Raw genomic sequence first — 20,042 nt, 5'->3', positions numbered from 1 at the left:
ATAACACTTTAAATATTTGCTCCTTAATTAAGAAAATCCACGGCCAACAAAATGCCTCATTTAATTAAATCAAAAGTAACATTTTATTGTTCATTCACTTATTTCAAGAGCAAAATAGAGATATAGGACTGATATAATATAAGATGTGGCAAGGCAGAATAACATTAAGATAATATAGTATGGTATGGTATGGTATGGTATAGTACACCAATGCTCGAATCTCTGCACTGGCTTCCTGTGAGTCAAAGGATTGATTTATAATACTGTTACTCATGTATAAAGCGTTACATGGTCCTGGGCCTAAATACATTTCTGATTTACTTGTATGATATGATGCATCTAGACCCCTCAGGTCATGTGGGACGGGTTAGCTCTGTGTTCCCAGGATCAAAACTAATCATGGTGAAGCAGCTTTTAGTCCTTATGCTCCTCACCTGAGGTCTGCTGAAACTTTAACTTGTTTAAATTAAGGCTTAAAACATTATTGTTCACTGTTGCTTTCCAGTGACTTTTTTCTCTTGCTGTTGTCCTTGGAGGTAAAAGGTACAAGGTAGATTTATTTGTTATATTTAAACAAAGTTTATCAAATTAAATTTAATTTGTCCTTGATCCTGCTACATTTTTGGAGTTGAAGGATGAGTTGATTAAAATCACCAGTGTTATTTAAGTGTTTTTATTTAGTGTTGGTTAAGTGTGAATGCAATTTTAATGTTTTCTTTCTGTATTGCGTCTCATGAATTTCAGTGCCCCTGTAAAGCGCTTTGAATTGCCTTGTGTCTGAAGGGTGCAATATAAATAAACTTGCCTTGCCCAGTATAGTATAGTATAGTATAGGTATAGTATGGTATGTTATAGTGTGGTATGGTATGGTATGGTATGGTAAAGTATAGGATAGGATAGTATACTATAGTGCAATATAGTAAACAGTACAATACAGAATACAATATTACATTATATTATTTAAAGTATAAAGTATTCAAAAAGAATTTACAGATTTGTTGAGACTGAGTGAGCAGGTTGTTTGACATCTCGTGTGTTCACTGAATATCTTTGCTGCGTTTGTTTTTGACAGCTACTGGAGGACCTCTGTCGGCGCATGCGCACGTGTCACCTCTTCAGATGTCAGCTGCAGCACAGCAGAGAGACAACGGACACTCAGAGAGCTCGTTTGCGTCGTAGGGAAGTAACACGTCTTTGACCAAAAACTTCCCCAGCCTAACTAAAGTAATGAGGTAGACAGTCGGACAGCTGATTATACCTAACTTGAGTACAACAGACTGACAGTGCCACGGTGAAAATGGAAAAGGAGTTTGAAGACATAGACTCAGAGGGCCGGTGGCAAAAACTGTACCTAGTAAGTCTGTTAGCATAGTTAGCATAAAGCTAAAATAGATAGTACTTAAAACGCGCAATAATTTAGCACGCTAACAGTTCGGCTACCTTATCTAGTATCCGCTATCTCAACTCTTGTTTATCGACTGTTTCCTTTATGTGTTTGTTTTCTGCCTGTTATTAGTATTTTCAGTTTTTATCAATAGACACGTTAATATGACAAATGATACCGTAAAATCTGCATGTGTTAGAAGCTCGCTGTGATTAGCCACAGCATTTAACGCACTTGTTTGACTTTAATGATCCATTGTACAAGTAGGATTTAATTTGGATAAGTTGTATAATATTCAGAGTTGAAAGTAAAAGTGTTTGTACGCTGTGGTTATTGAACAAACACGCTTCTCATAGGATGCTACGCTTAATCGTATCATAAACAAGTAGTTGTGTGATCGAGCCGCTGTCACTGTACCAAATTTAATGTCATACACGTTGTGCATCGCCTGCTTCTAACTGTTTCTCTATTGTCTTCAGGAAATAAGGAATCAGTCCCACGAGTGCTCTTACAAAGTAGCAAAGTATCCAGAGAATCGCAACCGAAACAGATACAGAGATGTCAGTCCATGTAGGTAAACATTTGTGTAAAGTCCAAACTGTTTACAGTGTGACGTTTTTAACAGTGTCTGTCAATTTACAACCGATCCCTAAATATGTTTCTCTTTCATGCTGCCCGCAGTTGATCACAGCCGGGTGAAGCTGGAGAGCACAGACAATGACTACATCAACGCAAGTCTGGTAGTCATGGAGGAAGCCCAGAGAAGTTACATATTGACTCAGGCAAGTCCAAGGCTTTTTATTACCGTAAAAACAACCATGCACTATTATTACAACCTTAACACTATAGCGATGTCCTCGGATTGCTTGGTTAGGCCAAACAAACAGTATGGAAATTGCAAAGATGAAAAAGTAACCATGAAGTCAATCAAAGAAAAAGCTGAAAACCCTCACATTTAGGCAAACAGGTGTATGCTAGTCTTTTTTTTTTTTCTTCCAAAAATGACTTACTGAATTATTAACTTATTGAATTATATGAATTGTTAACCAATTATTTAAAAAGTCCAAACAGATTCATTGTTTCTAAACTGAATCTAGTCTTTACTTTGTTTCTTGTTGACAGACAAGTATTAAAGCGTGTTAAATTTTACACACTTTAATACTTGTCTGTCAACAAGAAACACAATAAAGAATTATTTTAAAAGATGCATATAAGTTTTGGTCAACTGATCAATTCATAAACTAACCATTTAACCAGTTTGCGACAAAACTTAACAAAAACTTACAAAAACAACACAACAAACAAAAATTGCTATTATGTAACATAACAGCACACCATTATTTATTTAAGACAATTTTTGCCATCACCCTCTCGTAAACAGCAGTACAGCTCCACTGAGAGAAGTCAGCCAGTCAGGTGGTGTTATCAGAAAACTTGTGGCTGACAGATCGATATGCCTGTAAAGCAAATAACTGTGTTGATTGGCTGAGTGGACCAGCTCTGTTTTCTGGACTGCATGTGTAATTGTGCTTGTATGTGTGATGTCACTGAGCGTGATGGATGATAAGAAGAGCTTGTTTGGTTAAAATGAATTAATCAGTGATTAGTAAAGTTTCACTATATAATGTAAACTGCAGGAGTGTTTGTGGTTTTAAGACACATTGTGTGTGTTTACATACAAAGTAAAGTAGATCTGGTCGATGTGTGCTCCTTCAGTCGCTATATCTCTCAAATATATAGTGATTCTCTGTGTAGTAGTAGCCTATTTTAAAACAGTAAAAACATATCCTCCATAATATGTTAACATTTATCAAGAATTCTAAACTTGTTTTATATGCAGTAAAGCACAGAAAATTATGATTTTTTTTCTCACTGAAGTTTAGATTGAGTTTTTACAGAGAAATAAACAGAATAGCACATTAACGTCAACACAAAAAAACTGTGTTACACAAACCAAATAAACAAAAACGTAAAGTAACAATGAAATGGCTGTCTGGAAATGTCTCAATATTCATACAAGTGTTGATTTCATGCCTCATATCAACGTAGCATTTTTATTAAAAAATGCATTAAAAAATTCCTGCTAGTGTCCTAGATTTAATTCAATTATTTAAAACAATTTTTTGGAACACAGAAAAAAATGAATGAATATTTATGTAAAAGACATATAAGTTTTTTCATTTCCATGATAATTTATTACATGAGTCTCTCATATATATATATACTCTTGCAAAATTGCAAAGTTTTAGAAAACTGGAAAATGAAAAACTGTAGTATCACTTGTTGTATTTCTACCGTCACACAGAGTGGCTTTATTTTTCTGTTCTTTTCTGCATACTTTGCAATAGACAAGAAAAAAAAGTAATGTGATACATAATTAGGTAATAGTTTCTTCAAATCAGTATTATTTGTGTCCTGTTCTTTGCCTACAATGTTATCAGTGTGTAGTAATGCTGGGCGATATGGAGAGAATTGCACATCATAATATTTTTTACCAAATACCTTGATATAGATATTAAAAGATACTTTAGGGTTGACTATTGGTGCTTTTACAAAATATTTACAATCATCCTAGTCAGCTGCTTGGTATTGACATTTGTATGCAGGATCTTAAATATTTCTGGGTACCGTTTAAAGATAAATGCTGTCTAACATCAGTTTGTGTATGTAACACCACCAGTCACACTGGCCGTTTGCTTGAAATCATCCTCCTGTTTTACGTAGTCAGTTAGTTTTTTTTGCTGTTTTTGAGCTTTTCTACTGGTATCATACATACTGCTACTATTTATGTAATAACATTGACATAGAAACCAGTGGAAATAGAAAAACACTGCAAAGTTTTTTGTTTTTTTTTTTTTTTAATGTGGAGAAAAGATAATGATTAAATGTTAACATAGAAGCAATCCGCTCTTTAGAAGGAAAGAATTCATGAAAGTTTTTTTATTGGTATTGCTATGCCAAAAAAAAAGAAAGAAAAAAGTATTAATGATATTTTGAAGTTTAAAATACTACGATTATTGAGTACAAATGCTTGATGTAAAGTACTTTATAAAGCTAAAGTGGTAAACACTGGCTCTTAAACAGAAACCCAACACAAAGGCGTCCTTATCCCGTACGCCTTTGAATATTTACTTGTCTTCAGGAAATGAAATTACAAATAACCACTGAACTTTTTCATGTGATGTTTTTTTTCTTGCTAACATGACCGCAGAAAAGTCAGACTAGGCTGATAATACTGATTCTTGTTTGTTCTTGTGCATACTGCGTCAGTCATTGAAAGCCACAGAAAGTTTGCTCAATTTAATTCTTACAGTAATTGTGGATTGTAGCCTTGCTGAGTAATTCAAGAATTAGACATCAGACAGACATTTCTGGGATGTTATAAAGCAAAAACATGTAGAACTTTTGTGAAATGCTTTTTTGGATGTTCAAAAACACGCACTGACCTTGTCTCACAGTATGGTAAGTTTGCTGACAAGTGTTCAGTGTGCATTGGTTGTGTTTAGATGAGGAAGAGATTATAGTATTCATTTGTGGTTTGTTGAAGAAGTTTTTTTTACTGCTGAAAAGATGACCTTTTCATAAATCTATGCAGTAGAAAGATGCAAATGCTTTTGAAACTGGTGCTACACGACTAGAGAAGAAAGAGAAAAGGGGCTGTGGGTTTCTCTTTTTTGCTTCAAGAGGTAGAAAACTTACAAGTACCAGAATGCACTGCATCTCACTGGATCAATAACCACTCCTGCTGGTGGGTGATTTAATGCAAGCTTGGCCCTTTCGTCCACAGGAAATAATATGGTGGCTGCCCGAAAGGAACAATATCATATTACAGTTAAACAGGAAACTAAAAAATGTTTCTGAAAACATTTTAGGCAAGAAATAGGCAATTTCGTAACAGAATCTGGTTCATATTTGATCAGAGTCGCTTAGTTTTACTTTTTGATCTCAGTATTTTCAGCCACCAGTTTTTTCAATTAACAGCTTGGCATTAACTTCGAGTTCACAAATTCTCATATTGCAGCCAAACGCTGCACTAAAACACATTTCTGAAGTCGTTTTCAGTGAGAAATAGATAATACGATAACATCGTATTTGATTAGCAGTGGTTAGTTTTACTGTTAAAAGTGTCAAGCATGTTTGAGGGAGTGAGAAGTGTGTTTCTCTCTCTCTCTCTCTCTCTCTTCATTCGTCTCTGTACTCTGTGTCCTCATGCCGACAGTACAGTACAAGTTGTAGTTTGAGCAAAAGCAGAAGAGCAAATAAAAAAGCTGGCAAATAAGCTGTGAGATCTGGGTGCAGGCAAGATGAAGGGAAGTTTAACGTAGTTCATTTACACATACTAACCACATTGTTATGGTACAAAATTGTTTGGAAAGTATCTCTTTAAGGCATTAGAATGTACTGCAACACTGATAAGCGACAGTCTGAAAATACTTAATACAGTTTGGTTGTTGCACAATAAAAAAATATGAGAGAAATGAAAAAAATCGAGGAAATGCTTGCTTCTGTCCGATAATTTTCTGGTATCCTGAAAAAGTGAATTGCAGCAGTTTATTCTGCAGCTATTCCACAGCCTTTTAGTCTTTTGCATGCTTAGTTACATGGAACCAAACTGTGTTGTTGTGCACGATGGTGTTTCTTTTAATCCTGTTACTAACACCTTTGTGGACAACAATACAGTTTTATTGAATTAAGATAAGAGAATCCTTTATTAGTCCTGCAGTGGGGAAATTCACAGTGTTACAGCAGCTATGAGGTACAGTTTAAGCAGCAAAAGAACAATACAATAGTAAAAAAAAAAAATACAAATTTTAAAATATTAAAATGTTAGAGAATAAGAAACAAGGTGCCAAGTATGATTTAAAAAACAAGGTGCAAAAACAGTAACATAAAATTACAATAAACACATGAAGAGCAAAGTAAATACTTGTTGACTGTTTCTCAGCTCTATCCACGCCCCTCTGTATGTTATCTTTGTATTATATGAAAGGCATTTGACATTTAAGAATATTTCATTTGAAAGAGAGCAGTTTTTTTCCCAACTCAACCACATCATAACCTTTAGATGTCTTGACCTTTAAATAAACATTTGTTATCATTCAGCAAATCGCTTTTGCACAGTTATCACATTAATAAAGACAGTGCTCTGCCTAAAGCGTTCAACATTCAGTCACGACTGAAAGATTACACACATTTACACTGCAAATGATTTAATTTCCTTCTGCCACGTAACTGATCAAAGTGTGTTTTGTGTGTGTGTGTGTGTGTGTGTGTGTGTGTGTGTGTGTGTGTGTGTGTGTGTGTGTGTGTGTGTGTTTGTTTGTTTGTTGTCCATAGGGCCCGCTCAGGAACACCTGTGGCCACTTCTGGCTCATGATCTGGGAGCAGAAGACCAAGGCCATCATCATGCTAAACAGGGTCATCGAGAAAGGCTCAGTAAGTGCTCAATATAGTTATGAAAAAAGACAAATCACACAGTATTGTCTGGTTTGACATCTGTTATTTGTCTTGTGTGTACACCCACACACAGATAGACTGCTGAATAATACTGAATAGACCACAGAAAAGACTAGTCATACACACTTTATCCACAGCAACACAAGTTTGTGGCTTGCTAGCAGTGTAAAATAATTCTGATTAATTTTTTGTTCAAGTTGTCCGCCGTGAAGCTTTACTCTCCTGTCAGCAGTATTACAGGAATTCAGTGTTTTGACAGCGTGTTCACAGATGTATGTGAGGGACTGGGATGCAGCCCAACCTCGCAACTCCTTTTAAATCCAGTGATCCCGCAATATGCCGATGAAACACACACATTGATACTCTCTCACGCAGAGCAGCTGGGATCTCTCGCTTTCTCAGTAAAGCAGCTGGGGTGGATCTTGCCGAGTCATGAGATTCCCTCACTGTTTTCTTGGAAATAGAAGATAAAGAGTACCTAGTCCACAGATATTATTAACCTCGCAAGGATCTTTAATGTAGGCCAGCTCTCCAATCCTGCAGAGTGGTGGTTACATAAAAGACTTATCCTGAACTGACTCTGGTCATTGTCTGATAACTAAGATACTGAATGATGAAATGTGTTAGGATTTGACCACACAAAGTACATAAAAAAAGAAGAGAAAACTGTTGAAATACTCTCAAAAAGAAGAGGGAAGTAAAATAATTGTCGTTTTTTTATGTATATTTTAGGATTAAACCTTTTTTTTTTTTTTTTCAAATTCATTTCTTTAAAAAAATTATTTTAATGATTTCTAACAAGGGGTGGACATCACCAGAGGACCTGCAATACCATGTTATCATGACATTTAACTCACTTTACAATATTAGTGCAATTTTGAATGTTATGCGATATTCTGAGTTAGGGGTGCCACAATATAACGGTGTTGACCACAACCATGATTTTCAAAAAATGAAATATTGATATCACGTTCATAACACACACATGATAATATCTTGTAAATAATCAGTCGCCTCTTGAATCATTTCCTCTTTTATCCCGCTATTGCTTTGTCTCCTTCTCCCTGTTGCGTTTTGGTTACTTTTTTCCTGTCCTTTAAGTGTTCGCGTTTGTTGTTCACTTTAGTACAGTTATGGGTACAGAGTCTCTCTCCACCTCGCTACATCTGTGTTTTGAGTTGAATTTATTTGCCAAAAAAACGCACAATAAACAAAACTGAAAAGAATTTTACTGATAGCAATTGTATGTATAGTTTTTCCTTTTTTTCCAATCAATATTGTGATTATTTTGTTATGTGAAATTTTTTTGACCACAACATGTATTGAAAATCTGATATCATGCCAGTCCTATGCTGCAATAACATATACTGTGATTTACCTTTTCCCACTGCAAATTATGTTCCCAAAAAAATACTTTGTCAGCATGTGTTTTAAGTGTGTTCATCTCACTTCAATCATTATTGCAGCAAAATGTATCTTTTGTGCTGATTGAAAATTGATTGACTATTGATTTTATTATTATTATTATTTTATTATTATTATTAATGATAATACCTAAAAGTAATACATCAGAAATTTTATTATTTTATTATTTTATTTTGTATTCTTTTTATTGGTGCATTGTGAAATAACTCAAAAGGTGCCCTAAAATATGCAGAGGTGCAACAACATATACTAGTTTGTTTTGGTGTGTAGATGTACATCTGCATCTCTTGTTTTTGGTGTATAGATGTACATACTGTTGTTTATGTCTATGTGAAGTCAACATATTGACTAATCTGCTTTTTATCAGGTGTATTTCTTTGTCAGACGTGTAACTTATTTTGGAATCTCTGAGCATGTTTGTCTTCTCTTTCCTTGTGCGACAGGAAAAGTGTGCTCAGTACTGGCCCACAGCTGAAGAGAGGGAGATGGCCTTCAGAGACACACGTTTCCTGGTCACGCTGTTGTCAGAAGACATCAAGTCTTACTACACCACCAGAGTGCTGGAGCTGCAGAATCTTAGTGTAGGCCAGAGTATTGTTACTTACAACAAGGGGCAGTTAAAGGAGAACTGAAATGGTTTAAGGGTTTCAGGCCTTTTTCCTTGAACTGAAAGAAAAAAAAACCCTTTCTATCACTGCAACTATTTGCATTCTGTTTTCACATCATAGTTTTATGCTCCCCACACATTCAATGTTTTTGTAATGTGTAGGTGTGCAGAGAATGTAAATGAGCTCTAGATGCCACAGAGACATTTCAGTATGTAAAATACACAGCATATGCTACAACTACAGTATTTCTGCTGCAAAGTCTAATGCTATATAATCCTGTGATTCATCTTTCACCTGTTTTTATATTAAAATGAACACATACATTTAACATTCAAAATAAAAAAAAATCCACTAAATTAAAATTAAACCGCTGAGGTGATTGCAATGAAAATATATATAAGACAGAAAAACACACACATCTTGATTTGCTGTTTTGGTGTGGCAGGTTTTCAGAACCTGGTTTCTTGCATGAATTGAAACAGAAACATAACAACCCGCCTAACACAGTGCTTGTAAAAATCAGTGCTGACTGTCTCACTGTGAACAAATAGACGTTTTTTATCTGCTATTGAGACCTCTTTGTCTGCATCCACAGACGGGAGAGAAGAGAGAGATCTACCACTTTCATTACACCACGTGGCCTGATTTTGGTGTCCCAGAGTCCCCAGCATCCTTCCTAAACTTCCTCTTCAAAGTGAGGGAGTCAGGAACGTTGGGGGTGGATCACGGGCCAGCTGTGGTGCACTGCAGCGCTGGAATCGGACGCTCGGGGACGTTTTCATTAGTCGACACGTGTGTGGTCCTGGTAAGTTTTGCTTATTATCAGTGTTTCCATGTTCTGACTAACTTTTCTTTGTCTCTTTTGTTCTTTGATGCCGTTATTTGATATGTAGACATTTGTGTGTTAGAGCTGACAGACATATTTCATTCTGTGTTGCCATGTTTACCAGGGATTTTTGCTTGACCTGCTTGTATATAAAGCATGGAAATAAATACACATAGCGTGAGTGTGTTTTTGCATCAAATAGTCAATCAGTACATGAGTTTTAATACATCAAAGTATTCCATTTTTGAGGCAGACAGTAATTTTATTGATTGAAGCCCATGACTGAAATGATGAGTTATTTGAGGATTGATCAAAATATTTTAAATTCAAGTTTAAAAAAAACCTTATTCTGATTGATATCTGGTTCAGAGTGAAGTTAAAAGATGAAAACTACTGAACAAGAACACCTCAAGAAGTTAAAACAGAAACTAACTTTTATGTGGTTATGTACTACCTGCAGCTGAAATGCAACATTTTCTCATGGCATGTTGGGAAACTCATGAAAATATGATGAAGAAAAACAGACTACTTATAATAAAAGGTCAATTACAGCATTTTATTCCAAAAGTCATGAGTCTTCAATTTGAATTTGTGAAGTCGAAACTGCCACAGACATTTTTATCTAGTTTCAATTCTCCATCTTTTAATTTCTTTTTGTCAAAATGATTCAAGCTCTTCTTCATGATTCATACTCTCTTCCGTGTGACAGTCCACATTTCTGATGTTACAAATGTTTGAACCTACCACCGAACCTTATACTGTCCTTTTGCTTTATAGTGGCATAATGTAGATTAACCTCATTTACTCTAAATTTTGTTCAAAAATCAGACCATTTGAAACCTGGATCAACATCAGTTTTCTTGTGCTGCATTCACAAGCTATTTGACCCATTGAAACCTGAACAAATCAGTTTGATTTCTTTCGAAAAAATTGGGGGGAAAAAAGCTATGACCAACGTGTCAAGAAATGTTCCACAAATTTAAAAAAAAATTATAAAATATAACAAGAAAATCACCTAAAATAGTTTTAAAAAGAGGGAAGGGTTATTAGAAAATTATCAAAACAAATAGGAAAAAGTACTGAAAGCTATATTTAGTAGTATAATAATATTATATTTTCAATTATGTAACAGAAAAAAAAACTTTTTCAGCATTCTAATGTATTTTCTGGTTTGGTTTGTTTTTTGGGTTTTTTTTTTACTTGCACATTTTCATTTTTATTTTTAGTATTTTATTGCTAATTGTTTAGCCATGTCCTATTGAGTTGTTTGTTGCATTCTCTCCATGTTTTAAAGAAATCAAACCAATTTGCTCAGGTTTGAAAGGGTTAAGTGAAGTACTAAATTATTTTGAAACGGTCTTACAAAGTATTAAATAAAACTGGCTTAACTGAGCTAATTTACATTTGCTGTCCTGTCCAGATGGACAAGAGGAAAGACCCCTCATCAGTGGACATCAGAAGCATCCTGTTGGACATGAGGAAATACCGCATGGGCTTGATCCAGACCCCTGACCAGCTACGCTTCTCCTACATGGCTGTCCTCGAAGGGTCCAAGTACATCATGGGAGACTCCTCTGTACAGGTACCTGCACCACACACACAGAGACTAACTTTCTTGATTTTATCTCCAAATCTGTTGTCTGTCCTGTTTTCTCAGTAGGAAGAAAGATTTAGTGTTCTGATAAGTGGTGTTTTTCAGTAGACTTCAGGGTGTGTGTGATGGATTCAAACACATGGAGACACTTTAGTCGCAAAGCTCTCTGTGTTTTGGCATCATGCTCCTGAAGCGCTGTTTGTGCCAAGAGCAACTTTTGGACATCCCTTAAAAACAAACTGCAACTGCAGCTGAGTGATGTTAAAGTGAGTTTGGTTGTAGAGGAAAAACTTAAAAGTACGGCTTAGGTTTGGCTTGGTGATTGATATTTTTCTGTTTTATACTTTATCAGTCTTCTCGTGCTGAAAATTAATTCATAAAATATTGCCAGCAAGACAGCCACAGACAGCAACTTTTTTTAAATTAAAAATATTATATTCCAATGTGCAACACCTGGATATCATTAACCCAATTATAGCAAGACAAAATGCCATGTGGACTCCTCCAAAATGAGATAAACTCTAATAACCGAGAACTCCTTGATTTTAGGCCTTTAATTCATCTTTCACTCCTGTCTGTGCAGAGACGGTGGCGAGAGTTGTCCAGAGAAGATCAGGAGCCGACATCGGAGTCTCCCCCCTCAACTCAGCCCCAGGCCAGGTGTCCAATAGAGAGACACAACGGCAGCCAGCGGGGAGGTCATCTGGAGGAGGGAGGAGACTACAGACAGGATAGCAAAGCACCAGCACAGCCTCCCTGCAAGGAACAGGAGCAGGACGGCAGCACGACACAGTCAGTACTCTCAGTCTGGCCATTGGTCACGATCAGTGGATAAATGTTCTGTATGGGTCACTGATGGTGGTTTTTTTTTTCTTTTTTAAACCAATTTACCTCCTTTTTACGCAGCAAACGACGAAGAGAAGACAGCATCTCCAAATCAGGCACACCTAAGACACCCCAAAGCAAGCCTAGGACAAATGAGTCGGAGAAGAAGAGAAAAAGGTACATATATATATTTTAGCTCAAACCAACGCTTATTCTTGATCCACAAAGCATCAGATTTTGTTACTAGGGATGCACCAGTTTATCGGCCGAGGTTTACCTTGTTGACCGCCATCGGCCAATAGGCAAATAAGATGGCGTTCACTGATGGCAGTGGCTGATGTTTTCTGTTGTTTCATATCAATTTTGCGCCGGCTAAAAAGCATCATCACTAGCCAAATGTGATATACAAACATAAGTACTAATCAAAAGAGACTGAGGATCAGATCAAATCCATCAGTTTAAGAAAAAGAACTGATGTTGGTGCAATGCATATATAATAATGAGAGAATCTGCATTGTGTAATCATTTTTGCGTGCTTCTTTCTTTTCTAGTTTCCTCTAGAAAGAGTAAAAAGGCAGCATACTTACTCTACGACTCTTGTGATGTGAAACAGATGCAGAGGAAGAAAAGATATGAGTCAGTGTTCGGCTGAATTTCTTTAACCTCACAGAGGGAATCCAGGCAGGCTTTCCCAGTGCATGACTCAAACTCCTAATAGCAGAGATTAGACTTCGTGCAGTGCTGATTTTCTCTTTCCCTCTGCCTCGACATTCTCAGATATTTAGTGTGAAGCCACCAGCAGAGTAGCTAACTGACAACTACTTCATGCTCTCATAAAGGCGGGACGGTTTGCCCTGATGAAGCACTTATTTCTGATGACTGTGCCACTCCAAAAATGGCTCACTAAGTCATTTCTCAGAAGCCTCTCCTTTGTTGTGTGACATGTCAGTGTTGTTCCAGTAATTCGGCCCAAACTGCACCATTTCTGACGAGCCTTTACTCTGCTGTTGTGGTTCTTCTCGGACAGTTTGGGCTGCATTTGCTGCACATGACAAGAGCTGGCCTGTCCAGTGGGGGGCAGTGTATCGTTACCCCCCTCTGTGACAGCGACAACAACCACGAAGAGCACATTTAGAGGACGATGGTTACCCGCAGCCTTTAAAAAGAACGCCCACTCTTGTACATGGAGGTGTGTGTGTGCGTGTGTGTGCGTGTGTACTTGGTGTCTGCTGTGTTTTTGTTTCTGTTGATGCTTTGATCTTCCTTTCATGATTTGCTCAGCCCTTATGGTTTGGAGTTGTGTTAATTTTGGTTGCACTGTAGCATGGTGTGTGTGTGTGTGTGTGTGCGTGTGTGCGTGCGTGCGTGCGTGCGTGCGTGTGTGGGTGTGTGTGTACATTTGTGGTTTTATGGTTGTTGAAGCTCTGAAATGTCAGGTTGGGTTGGAATAATGCAAGGTGCTAATCCAGTGCGTGCATCATATATTCAAATTTGGTGGCATTTCTTTATCTGTCTGATCTTCTTGTCAAATGTCATTAAGCATGCCGGCATAAAACACAATTAGAATCAACAACCACTAAAGTTTTCACCTCACTAAACTTTTTTGCACATTAAAGTGCTTTTTTTTTGGTGGTTAGGACAGAAAATGTAGGGTCACTGATGGTCTCTTGACAGACACACTAAGGAAGAACTTAAATAATTAAGCCACGAAGAGTAAATTCTTGTCCGGGGTCATTCATCCATCACACCAAACGTGTTTGGGTTTAAGCTCACAAGTGTGTTGCATGTTCCTGTGGTTTAACTGCTGCTCTTAACTTTCAGAGTTGTTTAATGAGATTTTTATGTTTCTCCACCTTAGCATGACATTTTTTTCCTAAATTGGTTTGTTGGTTTTTAAACTGCATCAGTTATGTTTTGGCCTTTTTAAAGTTTGAATGTTTTGTACCAGGCTGCAAACATGTTTATTTCTGTTGTAAAGTTGGGTATTTAAACACAGCTGTCTCCGAGGATTAACCTGCTCTTGGATTCATTCTCAAGTGGCTATTCGAGGAACTGCAGTTTTTGGTACATTCTCATTGGCTTCATTTTTCAACCTTGGGAGTTGATGTTTGAGCTATAGCCAGCTTGGCAGCATTACCTACCCTGGACTTAGAAGCTTTAGATGTCCATAGTGCATAACCTTTGCACTGTAGGATTTTGAACGTGGAAGTAGGTCACAGCGCTCATCTCAAGTTCAGAGAGTCCGGCAACAGGCCGAAACCCAAGATCTTCAGTATAGAATGATATTTAAAAAAAGACATGAACAGAAAATGAATCAGGGAATATTTGGCATTTTTACTTGATAATTGACCGAAGTGATTAATCAGTGATCACCTTTGTTGCTTTTTAATTTTCTGTTAACCCTTTTAAACCTGGATTGACATACATTTTCTTGTGCTGTGTTCAGGAACCTTTCACAAGAATTTAAACCTTTGAAACTTAAGCTAATTGGTTTGATTTATTTTTTTTTTAAATGGGAATCAACAACTTGGTATAAAAATGTCTTGCAAGTGACAAGACATTCTTAAAAGGTGCCAAGAAAATTACCTGAAAATTATAAAAAATATATATATAAAATGTATATAAAATGTATATTTATTGTATTCTTTTTTTTTCTATTTTAAATACTTTCTTCCATGTCACTTCTTTTATTTTATTTTTTTACCTTTGTTTTTGTAACTTTATACTAATATCTTACAAATATTTGGGCCATTTCTAATTAAGTTTCTCATTGCCTTCTTTTCATGAAAGAAAACAAGCCAGTTTGCACAGGTTTCAAAGGGTTTATCAATCAACTATTTGCATCAGCTCTGCTCTTACCTTCAAAAAATGTGTACATCATACTGGATTGAGTCTCATTTAATCAAGTTTTCTTGTGCTCTGCTAGAATTGAAGAGAAATTTTCTTGAAAAAGTTCCTGCTAAGAACTTATGAATGTGGTGTGAAATGTTGCTTGATAAACACGATGGCTGCTTTCACTGCATTTACACTCAATCTAAACTTGGTGTGATTAAAGTGATCCAAGACACGGCATGGTGCCACAGCTCCTATTAGCAGCTGAGAAAAAAAGTTCTTTTTTTTTAAATTTCCACTCTCTGTGGTTTAGTTCTATCTTGTAAACTTGACCAGGCTGAAGATGCTAACTTGATGATGTGGCACTAGGTCCTTTGATCACTCTTGAGCTTCACTGACACTCTGGTAGAAAATGGTGCTTTTGAGTTCAACCTCTTTAAACTCTTTGTGTCATGTGACAGGGCGAAAACCAGTGACTGCTAACCACCTCCACCGGCGGCCATGCACCTACAGCTCTGGCAGTGAAGCCAACATCGGCAGGGATCTCCAGCTCTCTCCCAACCTCTGTGTCTTTCTTCCTCCACTCTAAACCTCTCTTCTTCACCTCCACCTCAAACAGCCAGCTCTCCTCTCTTTTACCACTTTTATTTTTTGTCCCAGCCCTGAGACATTATTCAGCCGCCACATACCTCCCTCTTTTACCTCCCATTTGCAACATGTCACTCCTCAGTCCTCCACCTCACCACTCTCCCACGTCTCCTCTGAACTGTTTACAGCAAACACTTCGACATTCTTTGAAGACAGCACATTAGAAAACAAGAACACACCAGCGCTTTCTCCCACCGTAACAACCTCAACCACAGCCTACGCTGCTGCAGGAGTCACACCTTTTTTTTTAAAAAAATTATTTGCTTTAATTTTATTTTTTGCAGCTTTGTCATTCTGTTATGCTTCTTTGCATTTATGAAATTAAGACTGATACCAGGAGCTATGCATTGCCAATTTGTAATGCTGTTCATATGTGTATTTTTAGAAAAATCTTTTTTTCAGAGGCAAAAATAAATATGTTCTATTTTTTATAAGAGATTACTTGAAGTTTTTCACAGCGATGGGGGTTGGTCAGATGAAAAGCATTGCCTCCTCCCACATGAGAAATCCAGTGGCATGTGATGTCCATGATGTACATAGTGTTCTTTTAAAAAGATGTGTGTAAAAAGACATATTTTTTCTCGTTTAAAAAAAGAAAAAAATCAAAGGACAATGTTACAGATTTGAATACAGTAGAAAGCTGATTTGATGACTTGTTCTCCTTTTGAAATGAAATCGTCTTAAGTTTCTCTTTCTCTTAGAGTGTAATCTACAAATAAAACTGGTATTATCTAGTTTGCATAACATCCTGTCTTTGCTTTTTCTTTTCTGGTCATAAGCAGCTTCTGAATTACATACAAAAGATCTAACTTTTAAGCAGTGTTGGGAAGGTTACTTTTGAAATATTATAGGGCACAGATTGCTAGTTATTCTGTTGACTTTATAAAAGTAATGCCACTTTTCTAACAAATATTTTTAACAGAACAATGTCTCTGAAAAATAACATGCAAAACATACAAAGCAACCAAATTCATGTTATATTTTACATGTTAATTTTTTATTTAAAATAATATATTTGGATGTCCAACATTTTGATAAGTAACTACTTGAATTACATATATTTTCTCAGTAACTGTAACTGATAAGTAATTCATTTTGTTATTTAATTACACATAACTCCCCAATTGTGAAAACAGGGCTTGTCTATGTGCATCAACTACAGGTGAATGTTTTCTCACAGTGTTTATCAGTTTGTGAACGTTACTGAGAAGATGTGAATCAATACAAAAGTAAGAATTTTAGAAGACAGAACTTTAATTTTGACAAACAAAGAAACCAACATATAAGGATCTATACAATTGGTCATTCTGGTATATTTCACTTATGGAAGATGGGCAAAACACACACGGGTGAATTTTGGGCTAATTATGCTTCAATAACATGTCTTCTTTCGCACAAGTGAATATAAAGTCCAACTAAGGGACTTTTTCACATATCATTCATAGCCAGATTTAGATAACAGTATATTATTTTGATATTTTGTGAATGTGTGTAATCCACTTGGGAAGTTTCATGGTGATATTTATTAGTCAAAAGTGTTTTGCCTTCTTTCACAGAGTGTTGAAATTTCTTAATACAGATAACACAAACATCATCACTTAAGCACAGTATATATATCACTCTGGTGTACACTGTCTGTGTAACATTAAACCTTCTACTATTTATCATACTGTGTCACTTTACCTTGTAACTTTGTTCAAAAATGTATAAAAATAAAAGTTCATGTTTTATATTTTACATGTACTCTAATAATATGTATACACTTTTTATTTTATTTATTCAGAATTTTTACTTCTCTATTTATCTGTTGTACTGCTCCCAAAATTTGAACTCATAATATATCATATAATATCATATCATATCATATCATATCATATCATATCATATCATATCATATCATATCATATCATATCATATCATATCATATCATATCATATATCATATCATATCAAATTTTAGTATATACTATTATTATATATATATATATATTATACAATTACATATATTTTGTCAATAAATTGTCAGAAAATTCTAATAATTTAAACAATGAACTTCACAATTTTGCACATTCAATTTTTAATTTTTATTGTATTTTTTTTTTCTGACCAACAGACCCAAACACCATCTGTTCAGTTGAAGAGAAATGTGATGCTCATTGTGCTGGAAAGAACTTCAGTAATCTGATTCTCATGAGACCGATTACAGGTCAACAAACAGCATATCTAATGTTACATTTTCCTTTCCACCTCTGTCAGGTCTGTCTTACTGGCACAGCTTATGGTTCACCAATCTGTTATCTTTTTTCCATTAACTTCTCTTTTTGAGCCTGATTACTGGAGACACTATATAAATGAGAAAAGGCCTCATGAGACTGTCTGTTTGGTTAAATGGTGGACATGTCTGAACATGTCTGAGACATGAAGCTACCTATAATGATGTGATGATCCCCCCGGAGACTAATAATCAGTGTAGAAATACCTTGTATGGACAGACATAGTTGAAAAGCCACCGTACATTATTTTAAACTGAGACAAGGTCACAAACTAAAGATTTCAAGAAATGTGATAAATATGACTGGTACACTGACTTTCATGGAAGTGATGCTGGATATATCTAGATTATTCCATTTAAGAAATGGTAACTGTGTTTGTGTGCACTTGTATCAGTGGAGTTGGGAAAGTACTGTCAATTGAGGACAAAATGTTGCTGACAACCAGGTTTACTATTATATGTTTAAATTCTGATTAGGACAGAGTTACATTTAAGGTTACAGACAGGATTTAGTTCAGAATCAGAAATACTTTCTTGATCCCCTGGGGGAAATTATAATTTGTACAGTCTCTCTGATGACAAGAATTTAGAAGTAGAAATAAGAAGTTTGACCAAAAAATTAAGTAAAAATATCAAATAAAATAAAGATACAAATAAAAAGTTTTTAAAAAATGAATACAATATGTGCCTATATCAGTTATGTGCCTATATCAATTTCTAACCATAGAAATAGAGGCATAAGGCATATAGTTGTATATATTTTTTAATTCAATACTTATACACACTTCACTTCGCATTATGCCTCAGTTTTACAACAGTATGCTAACTATGGCTCTATGTTGTAAAACTGAGGCATAATGCGAAGTGAAGTGTGTATAAGTATTGAATTAAAAAATATATACAACTATATGCCTTATGCCTCTATTTCTATGGTTAGAAACTGATACATAAAGTTGAAGGTTGGTATAAATCTGGAGTGAATGTGGGTTTTGTAAAGTTCTCACTAAGTGACAAAAACTACACGTGTACTATAATAGGAGGGACATGGTACATGATGAGTGTAGGACAAAACGACTCCCTGGCGGCCACGTGGTGTCAGTATTTCCTCTGCTACACAAACACTGGCAGCGTGTCAAAGGCAAGAGCTGCTATCGTGAGGAAATGAGAAAAGTAGCTTACAAATAAAAGCAGATAAATCATATTATCTGAGGGAAAATAAAATCAGTTCATTAAAGGGATTTAAAAAAAAAATAGTAGGAAAAGCACAGGTGTTACGAATGACGCTAACTATGGCTCTATTGTATTCAAATGTCTAAGTGAGTGTGACAGTGAGCAGCATGCACAGTACCAGGAGCCTGAAATCAAAGCAGCAACATGGAATTGTTAATTTCATCATTTACACCCGTGCTTTTCCTACTGTGGCATGTTGATAGATTTGAATAACATAAAAATACACATAAAACTGCTTTACCCGAAGGCAGTTATCACATACATCAACTGTTGAGGAAGAAATTACACAAGCAGGCTTTTTTGATTCTTTTGTGATCCTCTTTAATTACATACAGGAATTAGAAGAGACATGAAAGGACAAAGCTGTTTTTGGTTTTGCAGGGTCCATATTATGAGAAACTATTTGCAGGCCATTACTTCAAATCTCACTTAAAGTTTGTTTCATAGAAACTGGAAGTTTACTCCATTCAATTGCAGTTGTGTGTACAACAGTATTTTGCTCAGTGAACTTTTGAAGATTAAAATGTTTATTTTATTTTTATGTTCATTTTATTTTTATGTTTTATTTGCACACACATAAAACTGCATAAAAGCCAGATAGTTATTAATAAGACATGTAAAGAAAGGTCAAGAAGCCACAGGCAGATACAAATGGAGACAAACTAACAATACCAAAAAAGAAAGGAAGGTGAAAAGAACAGAAGGCCAACTACTACCGCTACTACAACCACTACAGCTACTACTTGTACTTTACTTATGCTTTGTCATTTTATCCAGCATAATACTACATCTCATAGGGGACAATTGGATTTTTTTTTTACACCACTGCATTTCTTTAACAGTTACCATTTACTTTTGAAGATAGTCATTTAATAGGCTTGTCTTAGATATCTTTGTATTAATTAAATGACCAAACAATACTACTGCTAACAAATTAATACG

The 20,042-nt window shown here is 35.7% G+C and overlaps 1 protein-coding gene across 1 annotated transcript; it reads left to right on the top strand.

Annotated features, from left to right (window-relative positions):
- Positions 1–1,125: 1,125 nt before the first annotated feature.
- On the top strand, positions 1,126–16,343 carry LOC121957598 (tyrosine-protein phosphatase non-receptor type 2-like). Its single transcript, XM_042506251.1, has 10 exons — positions 1,126–1,354; positions 1,864–1,954; positions 2,066–2,166; positions 6,722–6,820; positions 8,710–8,847; positions 9,470–9,679; positions 11,121–11,282; positions 11,878–12,086; positions 12,201–12,296; positions 15,413–16,343. Exons 1-10 carry the CDS (start codon positions 1,298–1,300, stop codon positions 15,432–15,434), a joined length of 1,185 nt encoding a protein of 394 aa, XP_042362185.1. The 5' UTR covers positions 1,126–1,297; the 3' UTR covers positions 15,435–16,343.
- Positions 16,344–20,042: the final 3,699 nt, after the last annotated feature.

This window comes from Plectropomus leopardus, chromosome 18 (genome assembly GCF_008729295.1).
Source record: "Plectropomus leopardus isolate mb chromosome 18, YSFRI_Pleo_2.0, whole genome shotgun sequence".
Classification (NCBI taxonomy): Eukaryota; Metazoa; Chordata; class Actinopteri; order Perciformes; family Serranidae; genus Plectropomus; species Plectropomus leopardus.
This window is presented reverse-complemented; position numbering and strand designations above follow the sequence as displayed.